At 57.1% G+C, this 22,345-nt stretch overlaps 1 protein-coding gene across 2 annotated transcripts in view; it reads right to left on the bottom strand.

The window, feature by feature from the left end:
- The window catches only part of MN1 (MN1 proto-oncogene, transcriptional regulator), a 46,266-nt gene extending 37,283 nt beyond the window's left edge, over positions 1 to 8,983 (bottom strand). Inside the window, exons 1-2 of one of the 2 annotated variants that reach the window (XM_060611840.3) lie at positions 3,286 to 8,983; positions 37 to 147 (exon numbers count right to left, since the gene is read on the bottom strand). In XM_060611840.3, coding sequence (XP_060467823.3) covers positions 59 to 147; positions 3,286 to 7,084 — 3,888 coding nt within the window. In that variant the 5' untranslated portion in view covers positions 7,085 to 8,983 and the 3' untranslated portion in view covers positions 37 to 58. Of the gene's footprint in view, positions 1 to 36; positions 148 to 3,285 lie in introns of those variants that run through there. The other variant, XM_060611839.3, reaches the window with a different exon arrangement.
- Positions 8,984 to 22,345: the final 13,362 nt, after the last annotated feature.

Below are 22,345 nucleotides of genomic sequence, written 5' to 3'. Positions count from 1 at the left end.
CCCCGCCCCTCTGCACAACCTCACCCTTCCCCCACCCCAACTTTGTGCAAACAGAACCTCAAGATGAGATGCAGAGTTTCATTATTATAAAAGTTGTTTGGCGGGTGAAGAAGTCGGGAGAAGCGTCATTTGGAGAAGCTCGCTTACCTGGTAGAAAAAAAAAAATCCTAATCACACGTGATCCTGGCCTGGACTTTGCCAGAACTACAACTGGCCACTTGGGTTCCCTCCCCTCTGAAGGACATCTAGACCCCATAAGACAATCTGGGCACGTCCCACTGACTCCACGGCTTGTGCAGTTCTGAAGACTTATTCGTTCTCTCCAATCCCAGCACAGATCATTTCGTTAAATACCGACGAGCATTTTGTCATCGGAGCGAAGAATTTCAGAAACGGTGTTAATATTTAATCACATTAGTACTGGCGTGTTTTACAGCGTGACAAAATAAAATATCATTACCAAAACGGGTTTTGCCCGAGAGGGGGTGGCAGGGAAGGTCTTTGCTGGGGGCCGGAACCTCCAGAAGGTACATTCAAAGCTGCCGGACACCCTGCCTCACGGCTGACGGGCCCACAGGCATGTGTTTAAGGGGAAGCAGAACGTTTTACTTTAAAAATTCTTCTTCGACTCTATTTTGAAGTGGCACACTTCACTCTGATTTCCAGCCAGGGGACTCGGGGGCCTGTTGAAGGCTCTGTGAGCTACAGGGTGTTATCATAATGAAAAGTTTAATCATCCTTATTTACTACCAGTAAGAGAGCAGGAATCAGATGCAGATACCTTATAAAGCCTTAACTAGCAGCCCCAAGGCTGCAGAAGCTGCGAGTGACCTCAATTCGGGGCTTTATCTAGGAAACTGTCCTTCCCACATCACAGAGTGGAAAACAAAGGAGGTCAAGTGGCTGTCCCTGCCTATGCTGCTAAGGAGGCCAGCCCCGCAGCCGGTCCCTGAAGGAAGTCCCCCTCCGCGTGCAGGGGAGGGCTGCGGTTAGCTTACAGGGGAAATCAACCCTAAAGTGCCTAGCATCTGTTTCCAAAAAAATATTTTCGCTCCTCTGACTGTGATAATGAAACAAACAAAACAAAACGTATCTTTAGTGACATTTCTTCATGCACAGCCCGCATTCTTTTTTTTTTCTTTTTTTTTTTTTCCTGGAAAGGAAGATTAGTTGGGCTGGGAAGAGAGGGCTCTGTGACACCTTAAAAAAAAAAATCTTAAAACCACTCAATTCCTCTCTCCTGGTCTACTGGAGGCCCTTCAGAAGACTCGAAGGCCACCAGCTACTGGTTTTTCTTCACTTAATTCTCAGAATCAGGGTTTTTTAAAAAACTTTTCTCACCCCTATTTTGGCCAATATGTTCTTAATTACTGGGAGAGGGGGGAGGGGAGGACGGGGAGGGGGAGGGGCAGCCAGGCCCAGCCAGGTAGAAGTGACAGGGGCTGGGATTTGTGCTAACCAGCTATCGATCCATCCATCGGGAGGTAGGATCGAGATGTTGTGTACAAGAAAATAAAAGAGACGGGGTGGGTGGGGGAGGCGGCCCTGGGCATGCAGGGTGCGGTGTCCAACTCCATTTTAAAAAGGAAGGGGGGGAAGAAACAAGGAGCAGAAGCGGAGGGTCCCAAACTAACCAATTTATGGCCTTGCCTAGGAGAAGCCTGGAGAATGCTGATGCTAGCCTCGGCGTCTGCTGTGCATGCTAAACACCCAGCTTCAAATGAGAGAGCGGCGTCCCGGGCTGGGCAGGAGGCGAACAAAGAGAAAAGCCGCGAGGCCGCATTCATGAATTAGAAAAACCTAAGCGGGAAAGCTCCCCGGGACGGCGCGGTGAAAGCCCCGAGTTCCCCGAGCCACCCAACTCTGCACGCGCTTCCCCTCCCCCTGTCCCTCCTAAAACCTGCCGGCCACCTTAAACCCAGGGTCGGGAGGACCAGGCACACCAACACCGAGGAAGAGAACTCTAAGAGAGAGCAAGAATCTGGGGCCGCGGGTTTTAAAGGCAGAGGGTTCTATCGGCAGCGGCTGGCCCAGCCTCCACAGTAATATTGGGCCTGGTGAAACCCAGGAGAGGCAACTGGGGCTTAAAAGAAAAAGTGCAGATGGGGGGGAGAGGGAATGAGGATGTTACCTAATTTTAAGAAGCAATTATCTGTGTGTGGGGGGGGGAAGGCCTCATTAAAACAAAATGGTTATCTACTGCAGTCCGGTCCTCTTTTGGTTCAAAACAAAACAAAACAAAACAAAACAAAACAAAACAAAACAAAACAAACCTGTTAGTACTTTAACTGCAGTGGAGGTCCATTTACTAACCCCCACCCCACCCACCTTAAAGTCCCCACCCCACCCCCCAACCCCGTGCCTGGTGGGGAGGCTGCGCTCAGATTGCAAACACGAGCTGGGACCAGACATCTGTCACCAAAGCCTGGAGAGATATTGACAAACGCGGGTCCTTTGTGTCTTAAGAATATATACCCACATCCCCCCTACACAAATGATGCCCTGGCTGAGCCAAGCAGACCCCACCCCGGCCCCAGCACCCCCCCCAACCAAATGTCAAGGAGATGCCCAGGGAAAGCGGGCCTGCCTCCCACCACCAGACAGGTCTCCAGGTTTCTAATGCAACTCTAATAGTTAAGAAGAGACAAAACAGCTATTCATTAGGAACAAATGTCAAATTAGGCGTTGCCTCTGAGTGATGCTGCTGACGCCAGCTCTGGTAACTTTTTTTCCCCCCTAAAGATGCTGGCACACACAGCCTCAAGCTGGAGGCTCTGGGTGACTAGGAAAAGGTGGGAAGTTATTAACACAACTTCCCAGGTATCCTACCAGGAAAGGGGGGGGGGGGGCCGGGGAGAGGCACGCAATTCCTACAAAGTAGAAGCGGCCCAAATGAGGAGGGTGAGGAGGGGTCTTGGTGTGAAAGGAAAGGGGCCTGCCTAGTGGCCTGAGCACCACCGAGCAGCTCAGCTAAAAGTTGGTGAAGGGACTCTAAGATAATCCCCAAAGGGCTGCCATCTAAGTCCCCATGTGAGTGTGTACCTCGAATCTACCCAGCAGTGCCTGGAGGTTGGGGGAGGGGCAAGTGGGGTATCTGCCCACAGAGCCCTTGCTGTACCCAAAGGAAGGGTATCCAGCCCCAGGCTGGGCACCAAGAGGGCCCTGTGCCCTCCTCAGCCCCAAGGGATGGTCCCCTTCGATGGAGCATTCAAGGCGGAGGCTGAGGCCTGCAGTGGGGGGTGGGGACAGGTCTGGGGGAGCCGAGGAGGGAACAAGCGCATATACCTTCTTTGCTGTTGGGGTTCTGGGGTTTGGCCTTCTCCCAAGGTGCCAGCGTCTTGTCGTCGTCCGCGCCGTCCGCCAAGGCCTTGTCAGCGGGCATGTACCAGGTGGCGCTGTGCTCTGCCATCAGGGAGTCCAGGTCGATGGTGCTCATGGCGCTCTTGACCGCCTCGGAGCAGCAGCTGCCCAGCTCGCTGTCGCCATTCTGCGCGCCCGAGGACCCAACGGCGCACTCCCCCTTCTTGCCACCCTTGAGCCCCAGGGGCTGGTCCTCAGAGATGCTGAACTGCTGCCTCTGTAGCTGGATCTGCGCCTGGAGGATCTCCAGGGGGTGGATCTCGTCGGGGGGTGGCGCACCGCTGCTGCTCGTGGGGGTCCGGACCTGCTCCAGGCCCGGCGTGCCGGGATGGCCCGCGCCCCCGCCGTAGCTGTCAGGGGTGGAGGTAGAGGTAGACATGATGCCCAGGCCGAGCGGGGGCGGGGGCGCCTTAGGTCCGTGTTCCCCAGCGCCCACCCCACGGGGAGGGAGTTTGGGCGAGCCTGTCACCAGGGGGCTCCTACTCGCTTTGGCCAGGGCTGGGGGGTTGTCGGAGCTGGACGACACCTCGTCCTCGTTGGCGTAGCTCGTGCTCACCTCGTCCGAGGCAAACTCGCCCACGTGCGGGGAACTCCCGTCCGACTTGGCCCCGCCGTCCAGGGAAGCCATGAGGTCCGACTGGTCCCCCAGGAGCAACTCGGCCCCCTTCCCCCACGACGGCGACGTGAGCGCTTTCTCGTGAGGCGTAGGAGCCCCGCGAGCCTCGCTCGTGGAGCTTCCCCCGACGGCTGCGCCTGGCGCCTGCTGCTGCCCTGGGCTCACCCCAGGCGCGCCCCCGCTGTCTGGCGCGGCCGAGTACTTGTCGAAGAAGGTCCCCGGGCTCACGTGACCACTGTCCCTTTTTCTTCGACCCCGTCCCCGGCCGCCGCCCCCGGGGACCGGCTTGCCGTCGTTCCCGGATGTTGATTCCAGGGTGTAGTTCGGGGAGAGGCTCGTGCCGTCCCCCTGGGCGGGCGGGTTGGGCGGCCCCGAGGCTTTGGAGCCACCGTTACTAGTCCCCGACGGGCCTCCAGGCCCTGGGGCCCCAGGGGTGGTCCCCCCCGGGAAGTAATCCGAGCCCGGGTTGCCGGCCACAGCCGCGCCGTCGGTCTCGTTCTGGCTCAGTTTCCTCTTGCCCTCGGGCGGGTTCTTCTTGTTGAAGGTCACGTTGAGGTTGGGGGCCCCGAGGCTGGCGATCATGTTCTGGCAGGCGGTGGAGAGTGCGGCCAGGCAGCTCTGGCCGAACAGGTTGTCCTTGGAGCTGGGCTTGTTGAAGGAGCCCAGCGACAGCGCGCCCAGCTTACTGGCCGAGGTGCGCTGGCTGGGCTGGAAATCGGGCTGCGGCGGGTAGGCGCCCCCTCCGCTGCCGCCGCCCGTGCCTCCCCCGCCCCCGCCCGCGCTCGGGGGCGAGTTCACGCCCGGGCCGCTGTGCGGCGTGGCCTGCCGGTTCGCCGCGCTGAACGGGAAGCCAGGCTGGCCCCCGAGCGCCGGTGCTGTGAAATCCGGCGGCGGGGGCCTGCGCTCGGAGGGAGCGCTGGGCAGTCCCACCCCAGCCCCGGGCGACTGCAGTTGGCCCAGACCGGCCAGGCTGCCCCCGAACTGCAGGCCGGGGGAGGGCAGCGCGGGCACGTGGCCCTCTCCGGGCATCCTCAGCGGCTCCTGCAGAGGGCCACGGAACAGCACTCCGGAGCCGCCGGGGGGAGGGGGCGGCGCCAGGCCGGGGTCGTGCGGGCCGCAGTCAGCCGGCAGGCCAGAGCCGCCCAGCCTGCGGGGCAGCAGGTCACCCGGCGGCGGGTGCGGACCTGGGAACCACGCGCTCTCCTGCGCCAAGTGAGGCGCCTGCTGCTCGAAAGTGCCCAGGCGCGCCGCGCCCGCGCTTTCGCGCTCAAAGTTCGGCTGGGCCAAGCCGCCCACCGGGCCACTGTGTACCAGGCCGCCCTGGCCCACGTCCCCGGGGTGGCCTAGCTGAGCCAGGTTCGGCTGGCGCAGCCGCTGCTGCTGATTCCGCGACGCCATCTGCTTAATCATGAGGGCCGCGTTTTGGCGCTGCTGCTGTTGCTGCTGCTGCTGCTGTTGCTGCTGCTGTTGCTGCTGCTGCAGGGACTGGTGGTCCGGGGCCGGATGCTGCAGGGGTGGCCCTGAGGGAAAGCTGTCGGGCACGGGCGGCGTGAACTCGCCAGGGAGGCCCGAATAGGCGGAGGGCGAGAGGTGGTTGTCCAAAGCGCCGTTGGGCATGCTGCCGTTCCACGAAGCACAGCGGTCCACTCCCGCGCTGCCCGGGAAGTCAAAGCGCGGCCTCTTGGCCACGTTCATGTAGGGGGGCGCGTCGAAATGCTGCAGCCGCTGGTTGGGCGCCTGCTGGGGAGGGGGGTGCTGCATGTTGAACACAGGCTCCGAATAAGGGTGCATGCTCCGGTTCTCCAGCCGGTGGATGGGATACTCGAACTGTGCGTGCTGACTGGGCAGCATGGGGCCCCCGTCCTGCAGGCCGCCGCTGGGCGTGCCCGCCTCGCCCTGCTGGGGCCGCGGGAGCGCCGGCGGGCACGAATTTTGTCGGACCAGAAGCCCGGGTGGCGGCGGCTGCTGCGGCGGCGGAGGCTGCTGCGGCTGCTGCGGGGGCTGCTGCTGAGGGGGTGGCGGGGCCTGCTGGGGAGGCTGCATTAACGGGTGCCTGGAGCCTACTCCCGGCTCCAAACCCACCGGCATCTTGCGGGCCCCGCCGAATCTCTCGAAGAACACGCCATGCTGCTGCTGTTGCTGCTGCTGCTGCTGCTGTTGTTGCTGCTGCTGCTGCTGCTGCTGCTGTTGCTGCTGCTGCTGCTGCTGTTGCTGCTGCTGCTGCTGCTGCTGCTGCTGGGCGTGCATTTTGGACAAGCCCACCATGCCTGCAGCTCTGGGCATGGCCGAGGCACCGGGGAAGGAGCCCCCGGGAACCTGGCGACCCGCCGCATAATGAGGCAGCTGCCCTTCGGAATCGGAGGGCGAAAACATGTCGAAATGTCCCGAGGGCGCCTCGCCAGGGTAATTGTATTCCAGCGAGTCGACGGCTCCTTGGTTCGCCACCCTTCGGGGCTCCAGACTGTGGGAATCGGAGCCGCTGGAGGCGGGCAGGCCGTGAAAGGAGGCGGCTCGGTTAGGGCTCTGGTCCAGCGGCAAGCATGGGGCAGGCACCGCATGGCCCGAGGCGCCCGAACTGTGGAAGTCCGGGAGGTTCCCGGGTCTCTGCGGGCCGAAGCTCTCGGGCCCCTGGCTCTCCGCCATGTGGTCATAACCCTCAGCGAAGGGCGGCTGGCTGCCCAGGCCGGCGGCGGCGCCCCCGTAGCCAAGTAGGCGACCCCCGTGCAGGCATGAGGCCCCTGGGTCCGGACCGCCGAAGTTGCCCCCAAAGTGGGGGTGATGTTGATGGGGGTGGTGGCCTCCCGGGTGGCCGTGGTGCGGCTGCTGGCCTCCAAAGAATCCGTGCACCGGCTGTGCCTGCAGCCCCCCCGCGTGCAACTCCGAGTGACCACGCGCGTGGAAGCCGTAAGGCTCCATGTTCATGCTCAAGATCGGGGGCTCGCCCAGCGCGCTCATGGCAGGGTCCACGGGGCCAGGGGGTCCCCCCGCGTGGAAAGCCGGGGCCTTGAAGTGGGCATTCATGCTTAGTCCGGCCTCGTTAAAGTTCCTTTCGCCCTGGCCAGCGTTCCTGCTGTTGATCTGGGGCTCGAATTGGTCCAGCCCAAACATACTTGGCGGGGGGCGGGGGGATCAATAGGGCATGACAGCCTGCTCTCCGCGGCGCGCCTCCGGCCAGCTAAACGTTCCGGCCCAGGGTTGGGCGCTCCGGGACGCTCAGCACCGCGGGGGCGCAGGGCGCACGGCCACCTCGCTTGCGTGTGGAGGCTGGGGGCTATCAGCTCCTCTCCCGAAGCTCTGGCTCTGCCGGACCCGGGCCTCTCACATCTTGCAGTGCCGCGAGGCCTCCAGGAGCCGTGCTGGGGGACCCATGCCCCGGCAGTTGGCACAGACGCGGGTGGGTTTGCGCGGAGGGGACGGAGCTGCGGGCGAGTGGAGACAAAAAGTTAAGTGGGGGGGAAGGAGGCGGGAAGGAGGAAGGGAGAGCGGAGCGATCACCTTCTTAAGTCCGATCGGGGTCGGGTGGGAAGCCCCAGGACGTCTCCCGAAGCCTCCTGGAGTCCGTGGCGGAGCTGCTAAGGGGCCGAGCGAGGAGACCCTTCAAAGCCGTGGCTGGCGCCCGGGCATGGACAGAGCAGTCCCTCCCCGCCCCCCCGCCCCCCGGAGTCCCCGCGCTCCGCAGCCCAAGCCTCCGCCGAGCACGATCCGCTCGCACAGTCTCCGTCGGCCCCGAGCAAGCTGCTACTGTTTCTTCAGCGGGTCGGAGGGCCGGACGCTCGGCTCGGCATCACGGGTGCGGGCCCTGAGCCGAGGGCGAAGCGGGGCTGGGGAGGCGGCGGGCGCCCGGGGTCCGAGCCGAGGTTTGAGGGAAGGCGCGGTTCCCCCTGCTCCGCGGCGGGTGCTCTGCACCCCGGCGCGCCGCTTCGCGGCCACGTCCGCCGCCTGCCGCTTCTTGTCCTCTTCTATTCGGTCTCTGAGTTCAAAGGGGTCTCCGCGCCCGGTTCCAGGCGCGGGCGGGCAGCGAGACGAGAGGTTGGGTCGCTCCGAGTCTCGGGTTCCGTGCCTCCGCTCCGAGGTGCTTCGCGAGTCCCCCTCGGACCCGAGGAGGGGGGCGTACGCGGGTTGGGGGGCCACGCTGGGCGAGCGGGCTGAGGCGTTCCGGCTACGCTCTACGAGCCCGGAATGGGGGGGCGGGGGCAATCCTGGGGGGGTCCGTGCACCCCTCTCCTGGCTGGCGGGGGGGGCTCTGCGTGGGGCGTTCCGAGGGTCTCGGCTCCCCTCTCGGTGTCTGCCTCTCGCCCAGCGCCGGGAGAAGCAGCAACAAGTTTTGCATTTCAGCAATCAATTTCAGCCATTACATTTGCACCAATCAGCGCAGCCCGAGCTCCGGTCCCGGGGCGGGGCTCGCTCTTAAGGTGGTCCTGGTTGCTGGCTGCTGAGGCCCCCGCCATGAACCCGCACTTCGCCAGCTCCGGAGTACCCCGCTCGGGTTTTGCCTCGGGGTCCGGCGCCAGTGCGCTGGGGGGCGCGCCCTGGCCTCCTGGCGCATCGGGGTGGAGAGGGCGCCGGCGGAGAATGGCGGGAGCTTGGCTTTGTTCGCCCCCCTGCCCACTCACACAGTTCCCAACTCCCCACCCCTAACTGAAGCGAGACCTGCGGGTTGGGCAGGGGGCGGGGAGGTGGGCGGTAAGCGGTGCGGGGCGCTTAGACAATGGGGTCGCCAAGCAAAGCTCTCGGACTGAGCACGGAAAGTCGCTAAGAGTCAGCTGCGCTTCAGCCCCGGGGCGAACCCTCGGTTCTCCACCGCTGTCTGCCTACTAGTGGCACCCAAGTTAGCCGGCCCTCGGATTTTCCTGGAGGTGAAAGCAGACGGGGGATCCCGAAGTTAGGGCTCTCCTCGAAAGACCCGGGCGCTTGCTCACTCCTCCTCACTAGGGCGCGCACAATTGTTCCCTGCCCGGGGTTCCCCGTTCTCGGTCGCCGGCTTCAGCCCAGGGGAGCCTTAACCGCTTGGCCACTTGTGGGGGGAGTGTGGAGCGGGGGGGGGGGGGGGGGGTGCACCTCGGATGATCGCAGAGCCAGAAAGAAGACCCGCGCGCAAAAGGTGCACCGACCCGCTGGAGCATCCTACCCCGGACACCCGGGCCAAGGCCCAGGCCCCCTGCGGGCGCGAGGTTGGCCTCCTTAAGAGATCAATTAAACTGAAGAGGCCAAAGAACGGAATTGGGTTGTGATACTAAAATCAATAAAAGTAATTTAATATCTGCCCTGCTCTTTATGAAATATTTATCCCAATAATCTTAGTTAAAATGTTTAGATCTTCCTGATCCCCACTGAGGCTGAAATCTATCTTGCAATTAGAAGTTGGGAGTTAGAGGGGATGGAGGGTAGGGAAGGTGTTTATTCTGTGTGCCTGTGTGTGTGTGTGTGTGTGTTTTCCTCCCTAAAGTGCGCGTCAGGGAGGAAGGGGGAGAAGGCCTGTAATTTCCCTTGCCATAAAATAGCGCCAGGCGATTTCGCTAGCAGACCAGCATTCTTAGGAGAAGGGGAGGAAAAAAAAAAAAAAAAAAAGAACTTTCTTTGAAGTGCCCCTGATATCGCTATTAAATCTAAATAAAATTAAGCATGGTGTATAAAAATGCCTTTCCCCCCACAAAAGAAAGTGTTTATCGCCCAAGTCTGTCTAGCGTTTGCTAAATTGCGCATGAAATCTGAAATGAAATAAACGTTATAATAAAACCAACCCCTGAGCCCTTTTTATTTAAAAACCTCAGATTAAGCACTCCACCGTCGCGGGCGGGAGTTAAAAAGTTACCACGTTGTGTGCACACGGATTCATTGCTCCCTGGAGTCACTGCTGGGAAGGCAGACTCTGGGTGTTCCAGAGCCAAAATGCCAGGGACACCACTCAACTTCGGGTGAGGGGAGGACAGTGACGGGGGTCTCTTGAGGGATTCCAGGAGAAAATAACACCCCTCCCAAAAAGAATAAACATGAAAACAAGCAATAAAAACTTGCAACTTTGAAACTCAGAGAGCCGAAGCCAGTTCAGATCTAGGGCCCTTCCTGGGACCTTCCTGTTGTGGATGTCTACCCAGATTTTTTTTTTCTTTTCTAAATTAAAAATGAAAATGACCCCCACCAAAAATGGGGTCCATAAATAAGCATCGGGAAGAAGTATTTGTACAGGGCGGTGGAGTTTTAAAAGGATTTTTCTGCAGGATCAGGTTGTTGGTCTGTGATTAAATATTGATTTTGTGTAATTAGTTTTCATGTGAACTATCCTCTTGCTGATAGCTTAGAGGTTTCAGAACTAGAAAGAAATGGAATCGGACATGGAAATTATTACTTAGCAAAGTGACAGGGAAGTGGGAGCCGGAAAAGACTGAGGCTTGGCTGATTTAGGCACAAAGAAATAGAGGTACTGGGTGGGCCTCCAGTGACCCCACCCACCCACCCACCCAGGGCCCCAGGCCAGAGCAGGGGAGACCCTGAGCTTCCTGGTCAGGAAGGGGACAGCTAGAGGGGATGGTGGCCAAGGGGAAGACCCAGTTTGGGCAAAGGCCCGTGCAAAGCTCATGACACCTGGTCACATACCTCATCCAGAGCCATCGGTGCCGGGTGCTGTGCGTCTCAGGAGGCCCTCTGTGAGGAGCATTATGTCTCCGTGCGTGTCTGGAGGAAATAGTGGCAGTCGGACCTGTCTGGAGACCTGGGTGGGCCAGGGCAGTGGGAAGAATGGCCCACAGACCTGCAGTCCGGGGAGCCCCCCGTTGGGGTGTGTCCTAGGCCAAGGCATGACTTCACACGGGGGTGGGGGTCCCCTGAACACCTGGGCAGGTTTCCTGTGGAATAACTGTGTGCTCCAGGGAGGGGGTGTGGGACTATTTTTCTGGGGCTGTTTCCAAGAGTTCAGTCTACAAGGTGTGTGAGCGTCTGAAAGGAGGGTGTGTTGGGGCCTGGCTGGGTTTCTCTCCAGGATGTGTCTGGGTCACCTTTCCGTAATGTGCGGGAGGGCGACGTGCGGCTGCGTCCATGTCTCCGCCTGGGCGAGCGCGGCAGGGCACCTGCGTGTATCTGGGTACAGGCCTTCTCGGGTCTCCGGATGTCTCCCTGAGTGTCCCCAGGAGAGGTGCTGTCTGTCCCCCAACCCTATGCCTCTGCGTGTGTGTAACGCCTGCGTTTGTACCCACGGCTCTGTCTCTGCTCGAGCATGTCTGTTTTCTCTGTGAGTGTGAAAGTGGACATCGGTGCCCGTGGACGTGCCGGTGTGTGTGCCTCCACGGGGTGGGCGCCCCTGCGTGTGCCTGTGTGCGCGCTCGGCCTGCAAGGGCCTGCAGTTTCTTTGGAACAGACACATTGCCCCCTAGCGCTCAGACGACTCAAAGTCCCCACGGCGCAGAGCCGGGAGCAGCAGGGTCCACCCCCGGACCCTCCTCCTTCCTACTCCCCTTCCTCCAGCCCTGCTTTCCGAGGGGGGCTGCATGGGCCCGCATCCAGGCAGGGGGGCCCCCTGGATGGAGAAAGGGGACAGCTGAACTGGGGCCCCAGAGCTGAAGAGAGCCGCTCCCAGCTCGTGACAAGCAGGGGGCTGCCTGGAATGGCCCCCAGTCAGCTACTGGAACCCTCCCTACTGGGGCTGAGAACCTGGCATGTTCAAAAGAGCCCAGGAGCCCCAGTCTACGAGGGGGCCCCCACCAGCCAACACCCCATTCAACAAAAACGCAAAACAACCGATACTCAACACCCTTCACCCGGTACACACCCTGCTCTCACGCCTGCCCATCGGGTCCCCAACACCAACACAAGCACACAAACGCCCCTGTACACGCTCACACGTGTGCCTTCACATACACATCCATAGTAGACGTGTGTGTACACACATGTGTGCATTCACACACCTCCATAGTGGACATGTCTGTACACACTCACGTGCATTCACACACACCTCCATAGTGGATGTGTCTGTACACACTCACACGCGTGCATTCACACACACCTCCGTACTGGACGTGTCTGTACACACTCACACGCGTGCATTTACACACACACCCATAATGGACGTGTCTGTACACACTCACACGTGTGCATTTATACACACCCTCATAGTGGATGTGTCTGTACATACATGCGTGCATTCACACACACCTCCATAGTGGACATGTCTGTACACACTCACATGCGTGCATTCACATACATACCCATAGTGGCCATGTCTGTATACAATCACACGTGCATTCACACACACCCATAGTGGACGTGTCTGTACACAATCACACGCGTGCATTCACACACACCTCCGTAGTGGACGTGTCTGTACACGCTCACACGCGTGCATTCACACACACCTCCGTAGTGGACGTGTCTGTACACGCTCACACGCGTGCATTCACACACACCTCCGTAGTGGACGTGTCTGTACACGCTCACACGCGTGCATTCACACACACCTCCGTAGTGGACGTGTCTGTACACGCTCACACGCGTGCATTCACACACACCTCCGTAGTGGACGTGTCTGTACACGCTCACACGCGTGCATTCACACACACCTCCGTAGTGGACGTGTCTGTACACGCTCACACGCGTGCATTCACACACACCTCCGTAGTGGACGTGTCTGTACACGCTCACACGCGTGCATTCACACACACCTCCGTAGTGGACGTGTCTGTACACCATAATGGCTACTGGGGACAGAAGGCTCAGTGCTAATTGCTTTACGTCCAGGGTACCATTTCCTCCTCAGAAGGGGCCCACAAGACGGGGGCTCTGGACCCATTTTACAGATGAAGACATGGAGCCTCACACCAGCCAGGTGAGTCTCCCAAAGTCAACCAGTGGCAAAGCTGGGATTCTGCGCCAGTCCACCTGCCCCTGAGTCCCGGCGCTTAACCGCTGCCTCAACGTTCAGGTACAGCACTTAGCACGTGTCAGGAACACGGGTGAGCGCCAAGAAATGTTGGCTACCTTTATCACAACTCCACTACTATCACTATCCGAATTATTGTGGCCGTGACGAGTATTAGCAGTCTCTGTGGGTCCCTCTCTCCCACACAACATGAGAAAACAGCGCCCACGCCCACATACATCCTCAGCCTTTTCTGCCCTAACCGCCTTGCCCTTTAGAGCCTGGGAGCGCACAGGACTCCCAGGGGGCCCGAGTCCCTCTTGCAGTTAGTCTCCCAGGAGCCCCGGACGGGAACCTACTTCCCCCGAGGCCAAGGGTAGAGCGTCCACGGAATGACTCCCTCTCCTGAGTCAGCGGTGGAAAGGGCATGAGTTTTGGCATTCCATACCCAGATTCAAATCTTGTCTTCCCCATTTTTGAGCTGGGCAACCTTGGACCACATACTTCCCTCTTCCTGGCCTCAGTTTCCCCTGGTGAAAAGGGGAATGAATGACGGCCAGTGCGGGCGGATCGTAAGGTTTGGAGGCAACGTTTAAAAAGTGGCCCAGAGCCTGACAGATGACCTCTCTTATTACCATTATTGTCGTTATTATTTCTTCTGTGTTTGGATCCGGGGAGGCGGAAGGCGAAACAGTGATCCCAGAGAAATCGGATTTATCTGACAAATCAGTCTTGCCTCACCAGCCAGTCTTTGAGGGAAAGGATGACTCTGTTAGGTGGTCGCCTCAACGTCCCTGACTTCACACACTGTGCTGGTGTAACTGGGGGCAGGCCCAGCACCTGTCCAGGGAGGACCCAGGGCTGAGGCCTCCAGGAGGGCCCAGTAGCTCGCTAGAGGCTGGAAGGGATGAGACCCTCAAGGAGCCACAGGCTGCCGGTTGCTAAGCAACCACATCTCCTCCCTCTCTCTATGCACGATGCCCGATATTTGGGGGGGGGGGGGTCTCTCCTCCATCTGTCCATTGAATAAATGTATATCAAGTGCCTACTATGTGCCAGGGCTCAGGAAAAAGTGGAAGTTGCAGCCCCAGCTCTCAAGTCAGATCAAAGAAACCGCCTCGTAGTATAAGCAAAAGGGACTACATTACACGCTAGAAGGGGTAAAATAACTGTGGTGGGAGGGAGGGACGATAGAGAGGGATTCCCAGAGGTGGGCTTGGAAGGTAGAATAAAACTTCAATGACCAGCACAGAGTCAAGGGACTTTCGAAGCAGAGACATCTGATTACGGTACGCGGGGGAGGTTTGGGCAGCACTTTGTTCAGGGCTGGCTGAGGGAGAGGCTTGTCTAGAGGTCAAGAGATCAGGAGGGTCTGGGTTGAGAGGACCACAAAGGCATCTAGGAAAGTTTGCACATCGTTCTGAGGAATGATGAAAGGGTTTTAAGCAAAGCCAAGTGACATAGTCAGAGGTGAGTTTTAAAAGATCTTTGGAAGGTGCCTGGGTGGCTCAGTTGGTTATTGGCTCAAGTCACAATCTCATAGTTCATGACTTCAAGCCCCACATCAGGCTCTGCACTGACAGTATGGAACCCGCTTGGGTTTCTCTCTCTCCCTCTCTCTCTGCCCCTTCCCCACGCTCTCTCGTTCTCTCTCTCTCTCTCTCTCTCTCTCTTTCAAAACAAACTGTTTATTTATTTATTTTGAGACAGAGAGAAAATCCCAAGCAGGTTCCACACTGTCAGTGCAGAGCCTGATGCGGGGCTCGAACTCACGGATCCATGAGATCGTGACCTGAGCCAAAATCAAGAGTCGGATGCTTAACCGACTGAGCCAGCCAGGTGCCCCAATAAATAAACTTAAAAAAAAATTTGTTTTTAAATAAAAGATCCTTGGAGACCCTGAGGGTCTCCCCTTTCTTGGCTTTCCAAGGTGGACCCAAAAGCCATCCTCACTGCTTTCCCTGGAAAACAGAGCCTGGGATGGGGAGAGTGACGTGCTTGTCCCCAGGCAGCCAGCACAGACCCAGGCAGTATAAGCCGGCTTCCCCATGTCGGGGTTGTTTGCACGGACAGGGGCCCCTCACTTCAGTGACTACAGATGCTGTCACCTGTTGATTAGGACTTCCCACCTGGCCCTCAGCAGGAGGAGGCCTAGGGACATTTACAAGGTGTCCTAGGTTCGAAGCCCAGTCCCCCCACCCCTGACCGCACGACCATGGGCAAGACCTGGACTGGAGCTCCAATTTCCAAATCTGGAATCATACCTGTCTCCAAGGGTATCAGGGAGGCTGAAAGCACCCAGGTCACACAATGGAATATATATTATATATAATTATTATATTTCATTATAGTGCCTCATATATTATATTATGTAGCTATATATTATATTATATATATTATATTATATTATATTATATTATATTATATTATATTACATTATATTATATTATATTAAGTAGCTAACCTGTGAGGTGAGTTCTATGATTTTTCCTATTTTATAAAGGAGGAAACTGAGGCACAGAGAGGTGAAGGGATTTGCCCCGGGTCACCCAGCAAGTAAGAGGCACAGCAGGACTCACACCAGACCTGGCTTGACCCCCCCATCGGCCTCTATACCTGTCCGCAATCTATGCAGCCTCGGCCCCCGCCCCCAGGTCTGAGCCCCCCAGAGGCAGGAGGGAGAATTGGCCCAGCCAGAGAAACTCCTCCTTCCACTGCCCTTGAGGACCCCCAGCCTGGGTTGAGGGCCCCCTCCTTCTCTTCTCCTTCCTGCCCAGCCCCTGCTCCCAGAGGCCTGTAGGGCCCGATCACAGCACGTCAGTATGACAGAGCCAGTGACCTTCCCCTTGAACCAGACCTGGAGAACTGGCCGCTTTGCTGCTCACAGGGCTGGGCAGGGCCACCTATACGGGAAAAGAGCTCTTGCCGCCAGAAAGCGTTGCAGCTTCCCGGGGACCCAGGCACCCGGGGGCCGAGTCTGTGACCTGCTTCCAGCACTGGGCCGTCCTTGAAGCCCAGCCATCCCTGGCACATGCTCCCTTCTCATGAGTCTAGCTCAGAGCCAGTCCATGCAGGCTTAGCTGTGACCTGGCAGACCAGAAGCGGGCCCACTGCTTGAAGGTATGAACACTGATGAGAGATGCCTCTCTTCTGAGCACAGAAACCCGCCTAGGCTTCATTTTATCTTGAAAGAGATCCTAGGAGCCGGGTCCCTCCACCATTCCCTGGGAACTCGCTGGAGCCCACACGGCTGGGGACTGGTCTCAAACCGCGGTCCATAGGATCCCCAAGCTATCCGGCCAATCTCTCCATCTCCGAGGTTTTCTCTTCCCCCAGACAGCATCCAGCTCTGAGCTTCTATTTTCCATTCTCTAAGCGGAGTGTGCTGAACCCAGGCCCCAGTCCCAAAATAACTCAAACCAGCTCCATGGGCTGGAACCGAAGTCCCGGCAACGCCATCGCCTGGTCCAGCCTCCCTCCGAAAAAGTTCTCTCTCCCGCAGCAAAACAACAGAGACCACGCACGAAGCGTCACGCACCACACGGTGAGTCAGAAAATGCGAAAGGTCGGCAGCGTTCATAATTATGCAACAAACCTGTTTAGCATGATCCCCCCCCCGCTCCAGCCCCCACCGCCTTCATTCCCTCCCTGCAGCAGTCAGCAGGGCGAGCTCATTACCACTGAGAATCTAGCTGGCAAACCAGCTTCGTAAACGGAGTCAAACAAGCATATACATACGATGGGAAAACTTTGGACCAGCCAGTCGTTAGCCAAAGCCTTTCACATTACTTTGTCTGTTCCCTCACCCCCGCTGGGGAAGATTGCAACATGGTGGGGTCTCCATTGGGGTTGGGAGTTGGGGCACTGGGGAAGCCACTCCAAGGCAGGGAGAAGGTCACCCAGACTTGGTCCTGCAGCGCCTGGAGCCGAGGACTCCTTCCGGGGACGATTCCTGCAAGGACCTGGAGTCTGCAGCCTTGTCCCGTGGGTCAGTGGCAGCGACAGCCGCTAGGGTTTGCCAGCTGGATCCCCTTAGCTTTCCACTGCGAAGGGAAGGGGCGGGCTGGTGTGGCTCAGAGCATCCCACAGATGTGAGATCTGTGACCTTGGACAGGTCATTCGCCCCCTGTGCCTCAGTTTCCTCATCTGTAAAAGCAGGTCCCAGCATCCCTACACCAAATGGTGTTTGTGTGAAAAAGATGAAATGATGTCTCGAACTTCCCCTAGGAGGTAAGTGGGAGCCAGTGCAGAAAACCGGAGGCGGGGGGGGGGGGGGGCCCTGGCAACTCACAACAGGAGGAACACGGTCTCCAGTTCTGAGTGCTCACTTGTGCTGGCCTCCACACTGAGTCCCCTCCGTAGGTTATTTCTAATTCCTAAGGCAAGAGGACACAGGGTTGTGTATGTGCCCATTTTATAGAGGGACCTTAGAGGAAGGTGCGGCGCTTTGGGAAGGAGCCTGGGGAGAATTGCTTTGAAACAGGCACCTTCGCCTGTTCAGGCAAAAGACCCAGGCAGGAAATAAACAGAACTCCCTGGGGAAGGCTCAGACTCTCCCCAGCCCACCCGACCCCTCAGGCTGTGGAGTGGACCAGGGGCTGGTGGGTTTTGAATGCCCTTCCCGCTCTAGTGAGGCAATAGAGCCCAGAGAGAGTCAGTAATGTGCTGATTGGAGTCAGATCCTTGGAAAAGTTCACAAATTATCGCTGTCTGGCCCGTGACAGTTCGAACAGCTCTCCCTCTGAGAGGGAGGCCCGGACAGTCTAGAGGTGCGCGGGATCAGCCTCGAGCACGGCCGCTCACAGTCGCTTTACCTCTCTGAGCCTCGGTTTCCCCATCCGTCAAATGGGGAGAATAGCAGTTGGTTGGGTTGTCGGGGGGGGGGGGGCGAACCCTGCACGGAGTACTTAGCACGTAGTTAACACTCAATAAACGGCAGTGCTACCGCATGGAGCGAGGCCCCTGCAGGGCGGGCCCGGCTCCCACAGGGCGGCCCTGAGAAGGATTGATGAGGTGCCTGTGTCACACTTTTGCTCCCTCTCAGACCCTGGCTGTGCGGTTCGAGGCTCCGAGCTTGCATCCAGACCGGAGACCAGCACACCGCCAGCTCCGAGGAGGGGCAGCAGGCCGGGCGTCCCCACCCCGGGTCCTCTGGGCCAGGCCCCAGCTGCACAGGGCCCACCCTCCCCTGGCTCCCCCCCAGCTGGGGCCCAGCCACCTCTGACATTTGCCACCAGGCCACCTGGTGAGCTCCGGGCAGGCTCCCGGGCGCCAGCTGCCCCCACCTCTGGCTCGGATGAGCTCATCTGGGTTTGGTAACTTCCAAGGCCTCCAGGAATGTTTGCTCAAATGTTCCAGGCCCGGGGAGCAGAAAGAGCAGAACGGGGCCCCCGGCCCCGCTTGTGCATGCGGAAAGCAAGCTGCTATAACTCAGACAGGCTGGCTTCTCCAGGCCGAGGAGATGAACGCCGCGTTTTGGAATCTGTATCACCCAAAAGGAGAACGCCTCTTAAATCACAGGGATTCGGGCGAGAGCAAGGACCTCGTGACACCCCGGGTGTGGGGCCACGAGGGAGGGACTCTCTCCAGACACCGGACCTCCTCCTCCTGCCACCGATGTCCTGCCTACGCCTCCTTTGGAGGGATGTCAGGAGGAGGAAGCGAGGCCTGGAGGGGCTCGCCCAGCCGTGACCATGCACACGCGCACACGCACTCACACGCACGCACTCTCTCACATCCACATCCCCAGGCCCTGTCGACACGTCTCCTGGCTCCTTCCCTTCCCCGGTTCTGGCCACCCCCCCCCCCCACCCCGCCCAACACCTGGACCGCAATCAGGACCTAAATCTGATCAGATCAGATCACACACACCCCTCCCCTGCCCCGCCCCCACCCTCCCCACACCCTTAACGTGCACAGTGGATCCCAGTGTTGGGCAATGACGATCAAGTTCCTCGCCACGGTCTGCCAGCCACACCTTGTTTTTGTGTTTCGCAGAATTTGCAGGTGCAATGCCCACAGCTGGGGGGCTCTTTCCCGCCCCTGCCCCCTTTCCCCAGGTGAGGCATAGTCTCCCTCAGCTCAGCTACCACATCCTTAGGGAAGTCTTCCCCAAAAGCTGACTTCAGAATGTCCTCTTCATCCCAGGCCTGGGTAGCGTGACATCCGTGACAGTGGACATCCATGCAGCTTTAGCTCGTGGGATCGTTCGACGAATCTCTGTCCACCCCACTCAATAGTGAGTGCCGGGCAGGGAGGGACTCTCCCTGGTTCTGGGTCCCTACTGTTTGCTGGCCCCAGGTAGGGACTGCTCAACATACATTTGCTGAATGAATGAATGAATGAATGAAGACGTTGTGCCATCCAGAGAAAGTGGCAAGGTTGGGGGTCCAGAACATTTCTAAAACGCAATAGATTAAGCCCAACAGTTTTGCCAACCAGCAAGGGCCCTTGCAGTTCAGTCTTCCTTGTTCAGTCCCTCCGGCTCTGGGGCCTTCCCCTGGTCTCATTGTTACTTGTCTTTCTGGGCCCAGCAAACTCCTATTCATCCTGCAAGACCCCACTTCATGGGAGGGTTGTGACCGATTGATACGTTAAAAATCCATCTGGGGGTGTGAGTGTGCCTGGGTGGCTCAGTCACTTAAGCATCTGACTCTTGATTTCAGCTTAGGTCAAGATCCCAGGGTCATGGGATTGAGCCCTGTGTTGGCCTCCACACTGAGTATGGAGCCTGCTTAAGATTCTCTCTCTCTCTCTCTCTCTCTCTCTCTCTCTCTCTCTCTCTCTCTCTCCCCCCCCCCCCCCGCCCCTCTCTCCCCCTTGTGCACTCACTCTCTCTTTCTAAAAAATTAAAAATTAGAAAAAAGAAAGTGGGCTGGAGGTCACCAGGAGCTGGGGTAGGGGGCAGTGGGGAGTCACCATTTTATGGGTACAAAGTTTCTGTTCGGAGTGATGAAAAGGTTCTAGAAATGAGCAGTGGTGATAGTCGCACAACATTGTGAATATACTTAACGTCGCTGAACCTTACACTTATAAACGGTTAACATGGTAACTGTACATTATGTATGTTAATAATAAACGATCATAAAAGCCTTAAACTACCCAGGTAAGTACCCAAGTAAGATTTATCTGGTGAAACTTTTGTTTCATTTGTGTGTTTATTAGTGTATTTGTATAAAATATGTTTCTTACTTTGGGTCAAGATCAAGTAATTTTGAAAAACACTGCCTTTGGGGCAGATGGGGCACGGATCCTCAGAAGCCTGCCCTGACCTTGGGGACAGTGACCAGCTCCCCGCTGTCTGTTCTCAGGCCCTTTTGCACCGAGTCTCAGCGCTCAGCAAGCATCCCTGTGGTCTAGCCTCACGTGTCTCTGTCGGCCACCAGAACTGGAGCACAAGCTCATGAGGGCCCAGGCCTGTGTCACAGTTATCTCCATGCCCTCAAGACGCCAGGCTAGGTGCCGACACGTGACCAAGATGTAGGTGAGGCCAACAGTCCCAAGTCGGGATTCACCCTGACTTCAGGTCCCAGCCCCACCACTGTTACGCTGTGTGAGCTTGGGTGAGTCACCGCCTCTCTGGGCATTTAGCATCTACTGTGGGCCTGCCTTTTGTACGGCTCTGTTCTAGGCCCCGGAGAAACAATACTGAATAAGACTGACAAGATCCCACCCCTCGCAGAGCTGACCCCTTCGAGACCAGATTTGTGATATTTCATTAACCATCTTTTTCTTTCCTTCCTTCCTTCCTTCCTTCCTTCCTCCCACCCTTCCTTCCTTTCCTCCCTCCCTTTCTTCCTTCTTCTTACCTCCCTCCCTTTCTCCCTCCCTCCCTTCCTTCCCACTTCTCTCTCTTCCTTCTTTCTTTCTTCCTTCCTTCCTTCCTCCCTCCTTCCCTCCCTCCTTCCTTCCTTCCTCCCTCCTTCCCTCCCTCTCTCCCTCCCTCCCTTTCTTCCTCCTTCTGTCCCTTCCTTCTTTCTTCCCTTCCTTCCTTCCTTCCTTTGTCCCTCCCTCTCTCACTCCCTCCCTCCCTCCTTTCCTTCTTTCTTTCCTGCCTCCCTCCCTCTCTCCCTCCCTTCCTCTCTTCCTTCCTTCCTTCCCTTCCTTCCTTCCTTCCTTCCTTCCTTCCTTCCTCCGTTCCTGCTTCCTTCTTCCCTCCCTCCCCAAGGGCCTCACTGCTCACCCTTGTGTCATGTCACCAGCTGGAGGAAAACCATCTTCCAGCAGCTGCTAGATGGGTAGTGACCCCGTGCAGTAACGTCATAGGGCTCCCATAACAAAGCACCGCAAACTGGGTGACTTCAAACAACAGGAATGTATTCTCTCAGAGTCCTGGAGGATAAAAGTCCAAAATCAAGGTGTTGGAGGGCCGTGCCCCCTCCAAAGGCTCTAGGGGAGGGTCCTTCTTTGCCTCTTCCAGCTTCTGTGGCCACCAACCATGCTTAGCCTTCCCTCTAGTCTCTGCCTCCATCCCCACGTGGCCTCCTCCTCCTGTGTCTCTGTATCCAAATTTCCCTTTCCTTGTCCTACAAGGACACCGGTCATACTGAAGGTAGGGCCCACCCTAATCCAGTGCCTGCCACGTTCTAACTTGATGACGTCTGCAAGTAAGACCCTACCTACCTCCAAATAAGGTCACACCCACAAGCTCTGGGTGGACCTGAATTTTGGGGGTACACTATTCAACTCGGTACATTCTGGGTCTTTTAAATCAACTAGAATGCTTTCCAGAGACTTTTCCAAGATACACTGGGTAAAACCCATGGATAAGAATTGTCCAGACTCAGCATGTGTTATCCAATTAGGTGCTAAAATATATTTTATTAGATATATCAGAAAGCATTTCGGGGGGGGGGGGCATCTGGGTGGCTCAGTCGGTTAAGCGTCCAACTTCAGCTCAGGTCATGATCTTGCGGTTCATGAGTTCAAGCCCTGCGTCGGGCTCTGCTGACAATGCAGAGCCTGCTTGGGATCCTCTCTCTCTTACCCTCCCCTGTTCTTTCTCTAAACGAACAAACACATAAATAATAGCATTTCATTCTATTACAGTCAATCCACATTTCATCTCACGTGACATTTAATAGGTTCAGCCAATAATTAACAACAAAATTTTTTAAAAGAAGCTAGCTGCCGACCCGTTGGGTTTGAGCAACATACACATTAGCTTGTCCTCTAGGCAGAGGAAGAGTTTGATAGTGATTCTCCTCATAGTCTTTAATTACGGGACAGGTTCCCCCAAAGAGTTAATAATTATTTCCTAAAATGGAATTGTTTTTATAATTATGTTATTATGACAAGTATTTTATAACAATTATATCATTATAATAATGATTTTATAATAATTTTATTAAAAATGTATAATCTATTTCTGTTACTTTGGTCAACTGTATGCCACTGATAACTGTAATGATAACTCAAAATCAGATAACAGAAAAAACAAAATACTTTAACCCTTAGAGCTTTATAGTCAACAGAAAATAAGACAAATATTTTGAAATGTTAAAAATCTGCGTGCAGGGGCA

This window comes from Panthera onca, chromosome D3 (assembly GCF_046562875.1).
Source record: "Panthera onca isolate mPanOnc1 chromosome D3, mPanOnc1 haplotype 2, whole genome shotgun sequence".
Classification (NCBI taxonomy): Eukaryota; Metazoa; Chordata; class Mammalia; order Carnivora; family Felidae; genus Panthera; species Panthera onca.
The sequence above is the reverse complement of the archived record's forward strand: the minus strand, read 5'-3'. Positions and strand labels throughout refer to the sequence as shown.